Here is a 14412-nt window from a genome sequence, read left to right as displayed (position 1 = left end):
GACTCCATGGATGCAGAACCCTCAGATAGGGAGGGCTGACAGTATATATGGGGAAATGGTTTTTCAGGCAAAGGGAAAAGCAACTGCAAAGTCCTAGAGGCAAAAATAAGGTTCAAGGAATGCAAATATTTAAACTTTTTAAATCTGCTTAGAATCAATTTTTTTTCCCCATTTCAAGTGAAATATAGAACGCTTACCACCACATAGGCCCATTTATCCTCTCCCCTTTATGTTCTAGTTGTCATCAATTACATCTACATGTGTCAAAACCCCCCTCAGACAATGTTGTGATTTTTGCCTTTAACATCAAACATATTTTATGAATTCAAGAGGAGAATAGTCTACCATATTTATACAGGTATTTACCATTCCTGGTGCTCTTTCTTCATTCCTGATGTTCCAGTTTCCTTCTAGTATCATTTCTGTTCTGTCTAAAGAATTTCTTTTAGCAATTCTTTTAGAACAGACCTGCTGGCAGTGAGTTCTTTTATTTTTTCTTCACCTGAGAATGCCATTATTTCACCTTAATTTCTGAAAGATATTTTTACTGCATATACTATTACGTGTTGACCATTCTTTTCTTTCAGCACTTTAAAAATGTTGTGTCCCTTCCTTCCAGACTGCATGGTAACTCAAATTGTTGTTATTCTGTAGGTAATATATTGCATTTCTCTGGCTGCTTTCAAGATTTTTTTCTTTGTCTTTATTTTTCAGCATTTTGATGATGATGTTTCTGGGCACAGACTTCTTTATGTTCATTATGTTTGGACTTTGTTGAGCTTTTTGAATCTGTAGGTTTGTGTCTTTTGCCAAACTTGAGACTCTTCATTCATTATTTATTCAAAAAAATTTCAACACCTTTTGTTATTATCCCGCAGGTCCCTGAGATTCTATTCATTGTTTATCCAATTTTTTTTTCTCTGTTGTTCAGGTTGGATAATTTGTATTTATATGTTTTCAACTTCACTGGTACTTTTCTCTGTCATCTTCTTGGCTACTGAGACCATCCAATGAATTTTTATAATTTTGGCTACTATATTTTTCAATTCCAAACTAAACATATGTTTCTTCTTTATATTTTCTATTTCTTTGCTGATACTATATATTTTTCCATTGGTTTCAAAAGTGCTTTTGATTGCTTGTTAAGATAATTTTTATAATAGCGTTGAGAACTTTGAAGGGCCTGGGATTTTACCTTACTTGCAAGTTAACACGTTAGGCTGCCACAGTTAAATGGATAGTGGCAGAAGTTGTGAGTCTCCTGGGTCAGAGACAAAGGACCATTTATTGCCTAGAGCAGTAGCAGGAAGTAGAATATCAACATTTATGCCAGTTTCCTGAGCCCCAGGTCCCACCAAGTAATGCCAGGAGGACCAGGTGATACCTGCACATGCAGTGAGTTTCATTATAGGAGAGGAACTTGATGGGAAACTCCAATTTGTAATGAGGGACTAGCAAACCTATCCAACTGTGCCCTGGAGAGAGACATTATCTCTTTTATTCTAGACAGCAAACAAATCTGCCCTTGGCCCCAGAGGAAGACATTATCTCTGTGTTCCAAGGATGTTTGCTATACAAAAATCCCTGAAAAGATAGTCCAGGAAAAAAGCTGTTAATGCCCTTGCCCAAAAGACATACAGAAATACAAGAGATCAATGGAGAATTGTCTCTCAACAAGTAGCTGCTTCAAAGCCTTTTTCAGATACCTCCACTATCTGTGTTCTCTCAGCATTGACATCTTTTTTTCCCATGTGAATTGAGATTTTTCCTGGTTCTTTGTATGCTTAGTAATTTTGATTGTATCCTGGATATTTTGACTGTTCTGTTTTCTTTTTCAAACTGTATCCAGCTTTATTAAAGATACTTTTCATAAACAATCATGGTATTTCAGGCAGGACGTGGGCAGACAATCGTTAACAGTATACAACAACTTTCAAACTCCCTTTTTCAGTGGGCTACCAAAATCTGAAAGCCACTATAAAACCCAATGAAGTCTTCTTGTGATGCTCTGAACAGGGAAAGTTTAGAGTGAGGGTTGACATTTCACATTTAGCATGTTGTTTAACAACTTTTCACAAGCCGACCCTGACTTTCAGGAAATGGAAATGAAAATGGCAGAAGTATCAATCTGAAGGTCCACAACCTAAAAAAGGAACCGCTGCTCTTTTGAGGGACGCCATCTCAGTGGTCACACTGGAAAGTCCAGATTGCCTGACATACTGGTAACCAATTTTGAGGGGTCAGGTTCCAACAGGTCTCTGGGTTTAAGGGAGTCAAGTCTAGGCTGAAGGTGGTGAGGGAGAAGAGGACATAAAAACTAAATTTAGTTTTTCCACACCACAAGGCATTTGTGCCAAGGTGGCTACTGTGTGTCAACATCAAGGAACCCCTCCTTCCTGGGAACCAAGAGGAAGTCTCTCACAACCAGACGGGAAAGGTGTTCTTTATCCCATGTCAATCCAGCTTCGGAGACCTATTAGTGACATGTGCTCTTCCCCCAAAAAACAATAATGAAGTGTTCCGTATGCTAACAACATAGCTTAAAAAAAAAAAAGTAAAACAGAATTCTGCATTTTTATAAAACTTGATAGAAAATGGTACTTCAAACTGTACAGTCAGCAGAAGCGCACAGTTATCAAGAAGGCACACACTTCACTTGGCATCTCCTGCACCTTCAGCTTTCTGTGTCTGGTCTGTTTCGGCATCTCCGTTTTCTGCAGGGTTATCCCCATCCTTGCCTGTATCAGCTTCCCCCTTTTTCCCTTTGGGTACCTTCTCTCCCTTCTTTGCAGGGGCCTTTTTAGGCTTGGGCTCTGGCTTTGGAGGAGCAGGTTTAGCAGATGACCTTGCAGATCTTCTCTGTGGTTCGTCCTTCACCTTGGTTTTATCTCCTTTAGCATCCCCTTCAGCCTTTCTCTGGGGCGTGGTGGCGACGGCGGCGGGACGTGGGCGCTGGACACGGGCACGCAGTGGCGCGCGGCTTTGGCCGGTCCAGGGGCTGCTCTCACCTCTTCTTCACGCTGCTCCGACTGTTCTGTTTTGAAACTCTGTGTATTGTTTAAATTCTATCGAGAATGTTGATAGTTTGGTTTTAGCAGGCAATCAGCCTGGGTAGGTTCAGGCAGTAATGTAATGGTGTGCATCTCAAGGGAACTAGGATTTTGGAAGGAAGGGGAAAGGTTTGGATTTGGCAATGGAGAGCAAGCAGAACTCGAAGGATTTAAACCAAAATAAGACAAGACACCTACAACTTGAGAGTATTGCAAGGAAGCAAGGAGACGGCCAGGTTTTTGGTTAGAGTAAGAAGATAAAGGGAAAGGTTAGAAGAGTTGTTAAGGGCAACAGGGGATTTGACTCATGACAGCACAATGAAAGAGTCAGGATAGATTAAGAGAAGTGGGAAGTTAGGCTAGATTAGAGCAAAGCATTATGGGGTTAAGAATCTATATGATGAGTTCAAAAAGAGACATGCACCACAGTGTTCACTGCAGCACTATTTACAATAGCCAGGACATGGAAGCAACCTAAGTGTCCATCGACAGAGGAATGGATGAAGAAGATGTGGCACATGTATACAGTGGAATATTACTCAGCCATAAAAAATGAAATTGAGTTATTTGTAGTGAGGTGGATGGACCTAGACTCTGTCATACAGAGTGAAATAAGTCAGAAAAAAGAGAAAAACAAATACCGTATGCTAACACATATATATATGGAATCTAAAAAAATGGTTCCGATGAACCCTAGAGGCAGGACAGGAATAAAGACGCAGACATAGAGAAAGGACTTGAGGACACGGGGAGGGGGAAGGGTAAGCTGGGACAAAGTGAGAGAGTGGCATGGACATATATACACTACCAAACATAAAATAGATAGCTAGTGGGGAGCATCGCGTAGCACAGGGAAATCAGCTCGGTGCTTTGTGACCACCTAGAGGGGTGGGAGAGGGAGGGTGGGAGGGAGGGAGATGCAAGAGGGAGGGGATATGGGGATATAAGTATACATATAGCTGATTCATTTTGTTGTGTTGTGGCTGGAAGGACTTGTGGAGCCATTCTTTAAATCCAGAACACTGAAAACCCTCGAAGCATCCTTTATAGACTAAATCTTTGGTGTTGCTGCCACTGGACAGGCAATCTTCCAGGAGCGTGGAAATCCTGCTGTGGGTGGGAAGTGTATAATGATGTATATATACCTACTGGGAAAACCCAAGAAAAACGACATCATTTTAGGTCTCTCCTCAAACTTCAACTTATCAGAGGGGCCTTATTTGAACATGTTAACTGAAGTAGTATTTTTTGTGGTCACTTTCCATCCTCTTACTATGCTTCCCCCACCTTCTTAGCACTTATCACCACCTGTCATATATTTATTTGTTTAGTATTTCTTCTCAGTAGAATGTAAAGATCTTGAGAACAGATTTTTTTTTTTTTACTGCTTATTTCCAGGACCCAGAATAGTGCCTGAATATTTACAGAATGAATGAATGGATAGATAAGAATATTAGACACATTAAGTGAGTTCAGTATCATGGCCAATTACAAAATCAATAATCCTAAAATTAATAGTGTTCCTATATACCAGTAAAAGCCTTCAGAAGAATATTTTAAAAGATAATATTTATTAACAGGAACAAAAAACATAAAATATCCAGAAGTAAACTAAATGGAAACTAAATAATATGGAAATTTTACTGACAGAATTGAATGAAATAGTGAAGTGTACCATATTGCTGGATGGAAAGACATAATATTGTAATGATGAAAATTCCCCCCAAATTAACCTATAAATTTAACACAGTATCAATCAAAATCCCAGCAAAATTTTTAGGGGAGACAGAGGGGCAAAATTTGATTAAAATTTCATCAGGAAGAATAAAGGCTTTAGATAGTCAATTAAATTCTGAAGGAAGGCACTGATAAGGGACCTTGCTCTACCAGACACAAAACCAAAAAATATAGGAAAAGACAAATTTGTGGTATGTATCAAAGCCTTAAAAAAAAAAAAAAAGGTGCATAGCCCAGGCATTCCACTTCTGGAAATTTTTCCAGTCAGTGTTTGCTAAGTAGAGGATGGTTCAATTAAACAAATACCTGTGGAATACCATGGAGCTTTTAAGAATGATAGTGTAGAACTACATTAATTGCTATGGAAGGTGTTCACCATATATTTTTGTGTTAAAAAAACTGATTACAAAACAATACATCTGTTATCCTCATTTCTTATAAAATTGAAAAATAATGATTTATATATATATATGTGAAGAAATAACCTGGATGGAAGGTTATACATGAAAATTTTAATGGTAGTTCCTTGGGAATAAGGATTACAAATGATTAAAGCTTTTTGTTGTTTTTTTGAATTTGTATACTGAAAAAATTAGGAAGTTTCCCCCCAAATAGGATGGCAGTTAAACTCTTCACTATTGCCACCTGGTGGCTACCACTGACAGATACCATTTCTTTTCTATCACCTTAAGAAACAACACACATCACATCATAACTATAAAGTTGTAAAGAAATCTGCAGTATCACCTAGTTCTAGCCATCATTTTATGGCTGAGAAAATAAAAGGCAAAAACGTTTAAGCCATTTGTCTAGAGTCATACTGTTAGTGAAACTTATTAATAGTAACAAACTCTTGTTAAGCCCTTTTGCTAAGTACTTTATATAGACTGTCTCATTTTATTCTCATAGGAACATATGACGTAGTTCCTATTTTTACTCTCATCTATCCCTGTTTAACCAATGAGGATCCTGAGGCTCACAGAAAATGACCCACCCGAGGCTGCACACTCAGGGTACAGCAGGCATTCTGAGGTCCACAACCCTTTCCTGAACCTCCGCGACGGTGCCACCTTAGTCTCTGAATTGCCCTTGCCCTTTCCATTATATCCCACTGCCTCTTCCTTCAGTGCTTTTGGTGAAAACTCTTAAATATGCCCAGTGTTATGTTCCTCCAGGTTGAAAAGAGAGTATAAACATTTATGGAGAGAAATATAAAGAAACGAAGTGGTTTTACCCCCAGCTCCTTTTAAGAATCTTGTCCAGATGGAAACAGACTTACTTTGAATTGTTCCAGTGTCCAGATCCGAAGGAATATTAGAGACTGGGGACCATGGATAGGCTTCCCTGGGTTCCCTGCTCCAGTTTTCCACATGCTATGTTCTCCCCTTAAGTTTTCATTGACCAGAGCTGAAGAGTTACCATCACTATATGCAGCTGTTCGTGTACTTCTTCCCCTCTCTCTTCCAGCCCTTGCCCAAATTCTTAGGGAGAATCGTCTCTAGCTCTGGATCTATCTTCATGCATCAAACACAAATGGCATAACTGCTAATAAGGGCAAAAATTGTACTAGGGATAAATCTTTTGAAAGTGAAATTAGAAATGGGAAATAACGAGTGCGATTAGCCTCTGTAGCCCTTGAGAACCTAAAAAGCCTTTCAGAATTGTTCCCCAAATGAATACATGCCTTTGAACTATCATCTAGTTAAAGCTGACTTTTCTTAAGTACAAGTGTGCTTCAAAATAAATTAAATCTTTTAAGTTGTACTAGTGCTGTAAAAGTGTTATTTTTCTAAGCTAGCGAAAAGAACATAGTTGTTAGACAGTCTCGAGTTAAACTTCACGTATAAGCTATGGCTTGAGTAAATTATTAAATTTAACTTAAATTGCAATTTTTTCTTACCTCTAAAATTAAGGATAATAATATCACCAAAGGCGGTGGAGAGGATTCAATGAGATGACACATGAAAATGACATACAGGCCTCTAGCGGATACACACTTCCTTCCCTTCTCCCTGTGTTATGTACTTATCTCATCCAAACGTCCTTCATACACCCGGGCTAGGGTTTCTTTGAAGGAATCAGTTCTGCCTCCGCCTGGCTGAGGTGTTTGAGGCTCTTTCCTTTTTTTCTTTCACATCCCATCTTCAGTCTGTCAGTTAGTCCTGTGGGCATCACTTTCAGGATAGATGCTCAATTCGACTTTTTTTTTTTTTTAACCCCTCCACAGCTACCATGCCTGTCCAAGCCACCATCATCTCTCATCTGACTGGTGCAGTAACTTCCTAACTGGACTCCCTACTTCCTTTCTTGCTCCCTACCATCTATTCTGCACATGCAGCCAAATTATTTGTTCACAAATTACGTCACTTCTCTATTCAAAACCTTCTAAGAGGTCCCCATCACTCTTAGACTAAAAATCTAAAGTCTTCACCAAAGACTACTAAACCTCTGTGACCGGAACCCTGCCTACCATTCTCATACCTCTCTCCTATCTTGCTCTGCTGCAGCTGCACTGGCCTCCTTACTTTTTAAAAAACAACTGAAGTAGAATTGACTTACAATATTATATTAGTTTCAGGGGGCCTCCTTGCTATTATTCTTTGCTGCTGCCAACCATATACCTGCCTCAGGACCTGTATATCTGTTGTTCTCTCTGCCTGGAATGCTCCTCCTAGATCTTTAATGCCTTGCCTTTTCATTGCCTACCTCAGAGAGGCTGAACCTAGGCACCCCATTTAAACAGATACTCTTCCAAAACTCTCTCTCCTTAAGCTTCTTTATTTTTTCTCGTAGCGTCTACCAACTACCTTGGCATTGAAAAATACATACATACATACATATATATTTCTCCGTCTTCTCACTTGAAATGTAAGTTCTGTGGAGATGGAGACTGTGTTTTATTCTCTTTGTATCACTAGCATCTAGAACAGAGCCTGGCATGTGCCAGGCATTCCAAACTATTTGTTAAAAAAATATATTTGTGGAATGAATAAAAAAACGTTTAGCTTCCTGCCATCAAGTCAGCAAACTTGCCTCCTTCTATAGCCATCCTTTCCCCTCTTCCTCCTTTAAGTACAAGAGATGTTTTTCTTCTTGTCTGAGGTTAATGTCTCACCTATGCTGCCTCCTCAATGACCTTGACTTAGCCTTTACATTCACCTCTCCCGCCTGCAGAATTCTCTTTCTAGCAGGCACAAGTCTCTCCCATCTTAAATAAAAATCAAGGGCTTCCCTGGTGGCGCAGTGGTTGAGAGTCCGCCTGCCGATGCAGGGCACACGGGTTCGTGCCCCGGTCCGGGAGGATCCCACATGCCGCGGAGCGGCTGGGCCCGTGAGCCATGGCCGCTGAGCCTGCGCGTCCGGAGCCTGTGCTCCGCAACGGGAGAGGCCACAGCAGTGACAGGCCCGCGTACCGCCAAAAAAAAAAAAAGAAAACCCTCTGTCTGCATCTCTTGTCACCTGCCAATCTCTCCTACTCTTCACAGCCAAACTTCTTGAAATACTTCTTTATCCTCTTTGCATTCCTCACCTCTCCATCCATTCTGGTTTCTCTAAAACTCCTTAGAAACAGCTCACTCCTGCTTTAATAGTTCTCTTCCCTGAGCTTTTCCAGGACATTACTCTCCTCATGCTTTCTCCTACTTCCCTGACTGCTACTCTTCCTGTCCCTCCCTAAAATTCTGTGTATCTGAGTTCAGATCAGGGTTCTCCTTATTCTGCAGATTCTCCCTTGGCAATCTTACCCATGCCCATGGTTTCGGTCACCACCCAAATCTGTGTGCCCAGCCCTCATCTCCATCTACTAGGCTCACAATTTATATGACCTACTGCCTACTTGATCCCCACCAGGATTTCCACAAGCACCTCAACATAGAGATGTCATCTTCCCTCTCCTGACTTGTCTCTCCTCCGGTGTTACTTATTTTAGTGAATGGCACAATCACCCACCAGTTGTTCGCGGAAGCTACCCTTGGTTTCTCTTCTCCTTCAGAGCCCCTCACCCCCATCCAGCCAATCAGTAGGGTCCCGTTAATTCTGCTATATTGGGTCAAACTGTTGCCCCACCCCTACCCCCCGAAAGATATATCCAGGTCCTAACTCCTGGCGCCTTTGAATGTGACCTTATTTGGAAACAGGATCTTTGCAGGTATGATTATTAAGTTAAGGATCTCGAGATGAGAGCATCCTGGATTTCGGATGGGCCCTAAGCCAAATGTCTGGTGTCCTTATGAGAGAAAGGAGAGAAGGAGGGGGAGGCAGATTTGTTACACAGGCACAGGGGAGGGGGCCATGGGAAGACCCCTGTGAAGATGGAGGGAGGCTCTGGAGCTACGCTGCTACAGGAACAAGGATTGCCAACCCTGCGGACGCCGTGATTTCAGACTTCTGGCCTCCAAAACTGTGAAAGAATGAATTTCTGTTGTTTTCTTCCCCAAGTTCGTAGTAATTTGTTATGGTAGTCCTAGGAAACGAATACATCTATCTTCTAAATATCTTGAAATCCGTCCACGTTTTTCCATCATCATTCTCCCCATCTAGTTCAGACCCTGATTACAACAGTCTTCTGCCTCGTCTCCCTGCTGCTAGTCTCAGCCGATCTTTCTAAAATGCATGGAATTTACGTCACTACTGACAATCTGTGAGTGGTTTGCCAGTGACTCCTGGATTAAGTCTAAATGCCTGGTCCAGGACTTAAGAGTTTGGCTTCTGCTTACTTGGGTAGCCTTATTTCTCATCTCTCTTCACCCTCACCCTTAATTCTATGCTCCAGACTTAGTAATAATTTCTTCCTTTTTATTTTTTGGCTATGCCGCACGGCACGTGGGATCTCACTCCCCCGACCAGGGATGGAACCCATGCCCCCTGCAGTGGCAGCGCGGAGTCTTACTCACTGGACGGCCAGGGAAGTCCCGTAGTAATCATTTCTGATATTTATGGGATACCTACTCTGTACCAGAAGACCCTATTCTAAGAGCTAGATCTCACAACGACCCTGTAAGATAGGAAACAGGCCCCTTTCAATGTCTCTGCCTCTGGGACACTGCTCGTGCTCTTCTTGCCTGAAGCGCCCTCACTCTGTCTTCCCTTGCTCTCTGTCTCCTCCTCCTAATTCACACCACAATGTAGGTCTCAGCTTATACAGCACTTCCTCCAGGAAGCAGTCCTTGATATTCCTAATCTGGGTTACGTGTCCCACCCCTACCGTCCGTATTCCTATCACACCCTGTACTTCCCCATCATGACATAAAACATTATAACTGTCTATTTACTGGTGTCTTAGTCTGTTCAGGCTGCTATAACAAAACATCACAGGCTGGGTAACTCAAAAACAACAGAAGTTTATGTCTAACAATTCTGGAGGCTGAAAGTCTAACACCAGGGCGCCAGCATGGTCAGGTGAGGACCCTCTTTCGGGCTGCAGACTTCCCACTGTGTCCTCACATGGTGGTAGGGGTAAGCAAGCTCTCTCTGGGGCCTCTTTTATAAGGGCACCAATCCCATTCATAAGTGCTCTGCCCTCACGCATGACCCAGTCACCTCCCAAATGTCTCACTTCCTCGTACCATCACCCTGGGGGCTAGGATTTCAACATAAGCATTTTGGGGGAACACAAACACTCAGACCATCCAATAGGCCTATGGCTCACACTGTATTTTGTTTCCTGCGGAAAGTGGCCGCTCCTTTCTCTTGCCATTGCAACCCCATCCCCAGAATCTAGCACAGTGCCTGGCACAAAAGAGATACTCAACATACTTGAGTAAATCAAAGAACCTTGGGGCTTCCCTGGTGGCGCAGTGGTTGAGAGTCCGTCTGCCAATGCAGGGGACACGGGTTCGTGCCCCGGTCCGGGAAGATCCCACATGCCGCGGAGCGGCTGGGCCCGTGAGCCATGGCTGCTGAGCCTGCGCGTCCAGAGCCTGTGCTCCGCAACGGGAGAGGCCACAAGAGAGGCCCGCGTACCACAAAAAAAAAAAAAAAGAACCTTGAATAAAGGCTGTTAGTACCATATGTCTCTACTGACATAGAGTAGGAAAAAATGCACCCCTAGACCTAGATGCCAACTGTCCCCTCCCTCAGAATTCTGATGCCTCCTAAGCCTTTGCTTGGGCCCATTCTGAAACATCTTTTCATAAGAATTTCCTGAGACACCCAAGGCCAGTTACTTCTCACTTTCCCATCACACTCAGCACTTCGTCAAATACAAGGCTCTCCAGGAAGCTATCCTCTCCCATTCCGCTCTGCAATCCTCCCAAACCCTTCCTCTTCTGGCTCTGTCCTCTGCCCTGTGTCCTCTGGAACTCCTGCCTATTCAAAACAAACTCACCTACAGTCTCATCCTTATAACAAAATACCCCTCCCACCTCCTGGCCTTAAGCAGAAACCTGGTTTCCCTTTAGGAAACGACTCTTTCTACTACCATCTGGGGTGGAGGTTGTTAATCTGTCTCACCCTCATGGAGAAGGCTCTCCTTTCAGAATTATAGTTTTCAACCATCTACCTCTCTCCTCCTGCTGTTTACTGCCATCTACTAACTTCCTAGTTATCCTTTTCTCTAGTTTATGGTCTTTATCTCCACGTGAGTCCCACCGTCATCTGGGATCATTCGCTTGTCCATTTGGACAGCCCTATCTTCTGTGTCCTTGAACCCTCTCAATCTGATGACCTTTAACACACTACACTTGATCTACTCCGTGACTGTACTTAGGTTTGTTGCCAGGAACGGCTCTACCTCCTAAATCCTACATTTCAGTATCTTCCATTCCTTTAGCACATTAATTATCTTACAAAGTCCCGTCCTGCCCCTTCATTTCTTAATCAGCCTAGATGCGTGGCTCAGCTTTTCATGGTCCAGCTTTTCACAAACGTCCTCACTACCTTGTACCCTTGTTTACCTGGCTCAGATGCAGCCTGGGAACACTATAAGCATTTACTTTTCATCCCTATACCCAGGCTTCTGAGTACTTGTCTGGGCTAGGACTCTTTTGGTTGGTTGTGATGAAAATCAATGCAAGATAGTTTAGAGAAAAGGAGAGTTTAATGGAGCTACCAGAGGAGCTCATGTGTCAAGAGTACAACTGGGGCTCCAAGACAGCTGGAACTAGAGACGCCTGCTGCTGGGACTCACTCTGTCTTTTCTGCTTCTCTCAATGTACTGGTTTTCTCCACATGACAAGAAATAGTCTCAAGCATCCTATCCTATGGTTCCTAGAAAGTTACTGTTTCCTCTTATTATAGTTCAGAAAATCCCAAGGGAGGGCTCTGACCTAGCTTAGATCAGGTGTTCACTCGCGGACCGATCACTTATAACTAGACAAGGCACTTGAGTCAGTAGCCTCCATTAGAACTAGAGGACAGAATCAAGGAACAGTTTTCCCACGAGGAGAGAGTAGCAGACACGCAGAATAACAGATGGCTGCCTCGGAACTCCTAGAGATCGATGAATTGATGCCACTGTAAACTTATAACAGCAACTTTAGAAGGACCCTCAGAACTGTCCCGAAAGTCTACTTGTCCTTAAGGACTTTGTTGAATCTCCCTCTGCTCTTACAGTTCCTCAAAATAGAATTTTGAGTGCTTCTGTAATCATACTGGATTAATCTTTCAGAGCCCTGTCATGTACTACATCTGGCCCTTGAGGTTTTAACTCAGTTATCAAATTTGACCATTTCTAAGCAATGGCTATTGCATAACAGAAGAATTAGGCTTGTCTAAAAGGATTTGAAAACAGTAGTAAAAGTGCTTATTTTGAAAAGATCCTATGACCATGTATTGCTTGAAAATTTTCACTGGACCTAACCAATGGCCTCTGAATTTCTCTCACAACTACGACATTCAAAACGAAAAAAAACAACAAGTGACACCTCTACCTTGCAGAATACAGAAACACCAAGTATGCTGCTGATACTACTACTTAGCAAGCGCTGGGTTTCCTCTTGGTTATATAATCCACAGCTCATGGCAAACAGTAACTGCAAGTAGGAATGGGGTCTTATCAATTAAACGCCTGGTTTAGAGCAGTACCTACACTATTGATTTAATCTCGGTCCATGGTATGCCTGGCTTTTTGGCAAATGCTAAAAAGCATTAGCGTTTTCTTTTATAATTTACCTAATTTCTAACCTCCCATGAACTGTTAGAGTTCACAGGTGCTAAGCTCTAGCAGTAAGGTTCCTATAGCCCCAAGTGCAAGTTGAAGTGACAAGTAATCTCTTTTGAGCACCTTCTGGTTTCTTCTTCTGGCTCAATGAGCCATCTTTTAACCTATGACTGGTTTAAAGTGGATTGGTCATCCTGTATGATGACCTTTCTCATGGGAAGTTAATACATTTAAGTTGGCAGTCTAATTTATTCAGCGGTTTACGTAAACTGATCTCTCAGAGCTTTATTACCAGTGGATAAACTTTTAAAACAGAGTTCCTAAACCTGTGTTTAGCTGCCAATCAGGCCCAACCCTGCTGTCTACCATTATATGCCACTACTTAAGCAATCCACTAGCTGGTCATATGCAAACTCATAACCACTACAGGTCATATGGAAATAAATTTATTTATTTTTTGGTCTGTCTTTTGCAAGTTGATTTTGATGGTGAAAACCGTCCAACTTTTGCTAATCAAGTTAGGGGCATATATAATGTCTTCACAATTATTGCATTTCCAGGTGAGATAAAATTCATCCACTTAGTAAACACTCAGTGAGCATTTCCTTTGTGCACGGCTTTATGGCTGGGGTAGTGAGGGACATAACAAAGTAAAATCCATGGTCCCAGGTCCCAATCCAGTTTGGGGGAAACTGGAAAACAGTTTGGAAACATTGTTATTTATTTTATAAATAAAAATGTCAAATAATCAAGAACGAAATAAGTTTGAGCCGACACAAATATCAGATGTTCTGATATGAGCAGAAAGAACAGTAAAGCTGAATTTCCAGGAGGGGAGCATCACTGTGGGTTAAAATGACCAGGGATGCATCACAGAGAAAGTGGGAGATGTGCTGTGCTTGGAAAGGAATAGGAATTGCATGGCGAAGCGAATTCCATGCCAGAAGAATGGAACAAGGAAAAGCTTCAGTTTTAAAGCTTGGTGTGTGAGTCAGTTTGGCTGGGAGTTTTGACCAGGGCAGTTGTGGAAAATCAGATTGCAAAGGTAAGAGGAAGCTAGCCTATGCCTGCTGTCAATAACAGATGTTGTGTGCAACTATAAGGAATCATCTTATGTTGGATGAATTTCTTTCTTCATCTGCTGTATCAAAAGTGCCCATTCTAATGCTTAGACCACAAGCCTGGAACATGGTGGAATATAGTATCATGGCAATGATTCACTATTTGTAATGTTGGTGAGGAACGTTGTATAAAGCTCCCATGGCTCCAGATGTATTGAAGTGTTCAACGGATGCTCCCTTTGGAATCTCAGCAGCATTCTCCAGCAGGTTAATCACGGAACTACTTATGACTTTCCAGCTTATTGGTAGATATATTCACTCACGCAACCACTTATTGAGTACCAACTAGGTACCAGGCATTTAGTCTACACTTTGAGGGATTTAAAGATGAATAAACAGGATTTCTGCCCTTAAAGAGCTTGTAATAGTATAAAAATAAGATAGACACTCAAAAAACTAAGTTAAT

The 14412-nt window shown here is 42.0% G+C and overlaps 1 protein-coding gene across 1 annotated transcript; it reads right to left on the bottom strand.

The window, feature by feature from the left end:
- Positions 1-2652: 2652 nt before the first annotated feature.
- Positions 2653-11020, bottom strand: LOC132519149 (non-histone chromosomal protein HMG-17-like). Its single transcript, XM_060147069.1, has 2 exons — positions 10959-11020; positions 2653-3010 (listed from the first exon to the last, which is right to left on the bottom strand). Exons 1-2 carry the CDS (start codon positions 11018-11020, stop codon positions 2653-2655), a joined length of 420 nt encoding a protein of 139 aa, XP_060003052.1.
- Positions 11021-14412: the final 3392 nt, after the last annotated feature.

Source organism: Lagenorhynchus albirostris, chromosome 4 (genome assembly GCF_949774975.1).
Source record: "Lagenorhynchus albirostris chromosome 4, mLagAlb1.1, whole genome shotgun sequence".
Classification (NCBI taxonomy): domain Eukaryota; kingdom Metazoa; phylum Chordata; class Mammalia; order Artiodactyla; family Delphinidae; genus Lagenorhynchus; species Lagenorhynchus albirostris.
Note: the sequence above shows the minus strand (reverse complement) of the source record. Positions and strands in the feature narration are given on the sequence as shown.

Excerpts from the sequence above, each read along its gene's own strand:
- LOC132519149 (XM_060147069.1), bottom strand. The coding sequence starts at position 11,020 with ATGGGAGAGGATAGCTTCCTGGAGAGCCTTGTATTTGACGAAGTGCTG. Across the intron at positions 3,011-10,958 it reads GTGCTGAGTGTGATGGGAAA|AGGTGAGAGCAGCCCCTGGA; the intron begins GTGAGAAGTAAC and ends AGCGTGAAGAAG.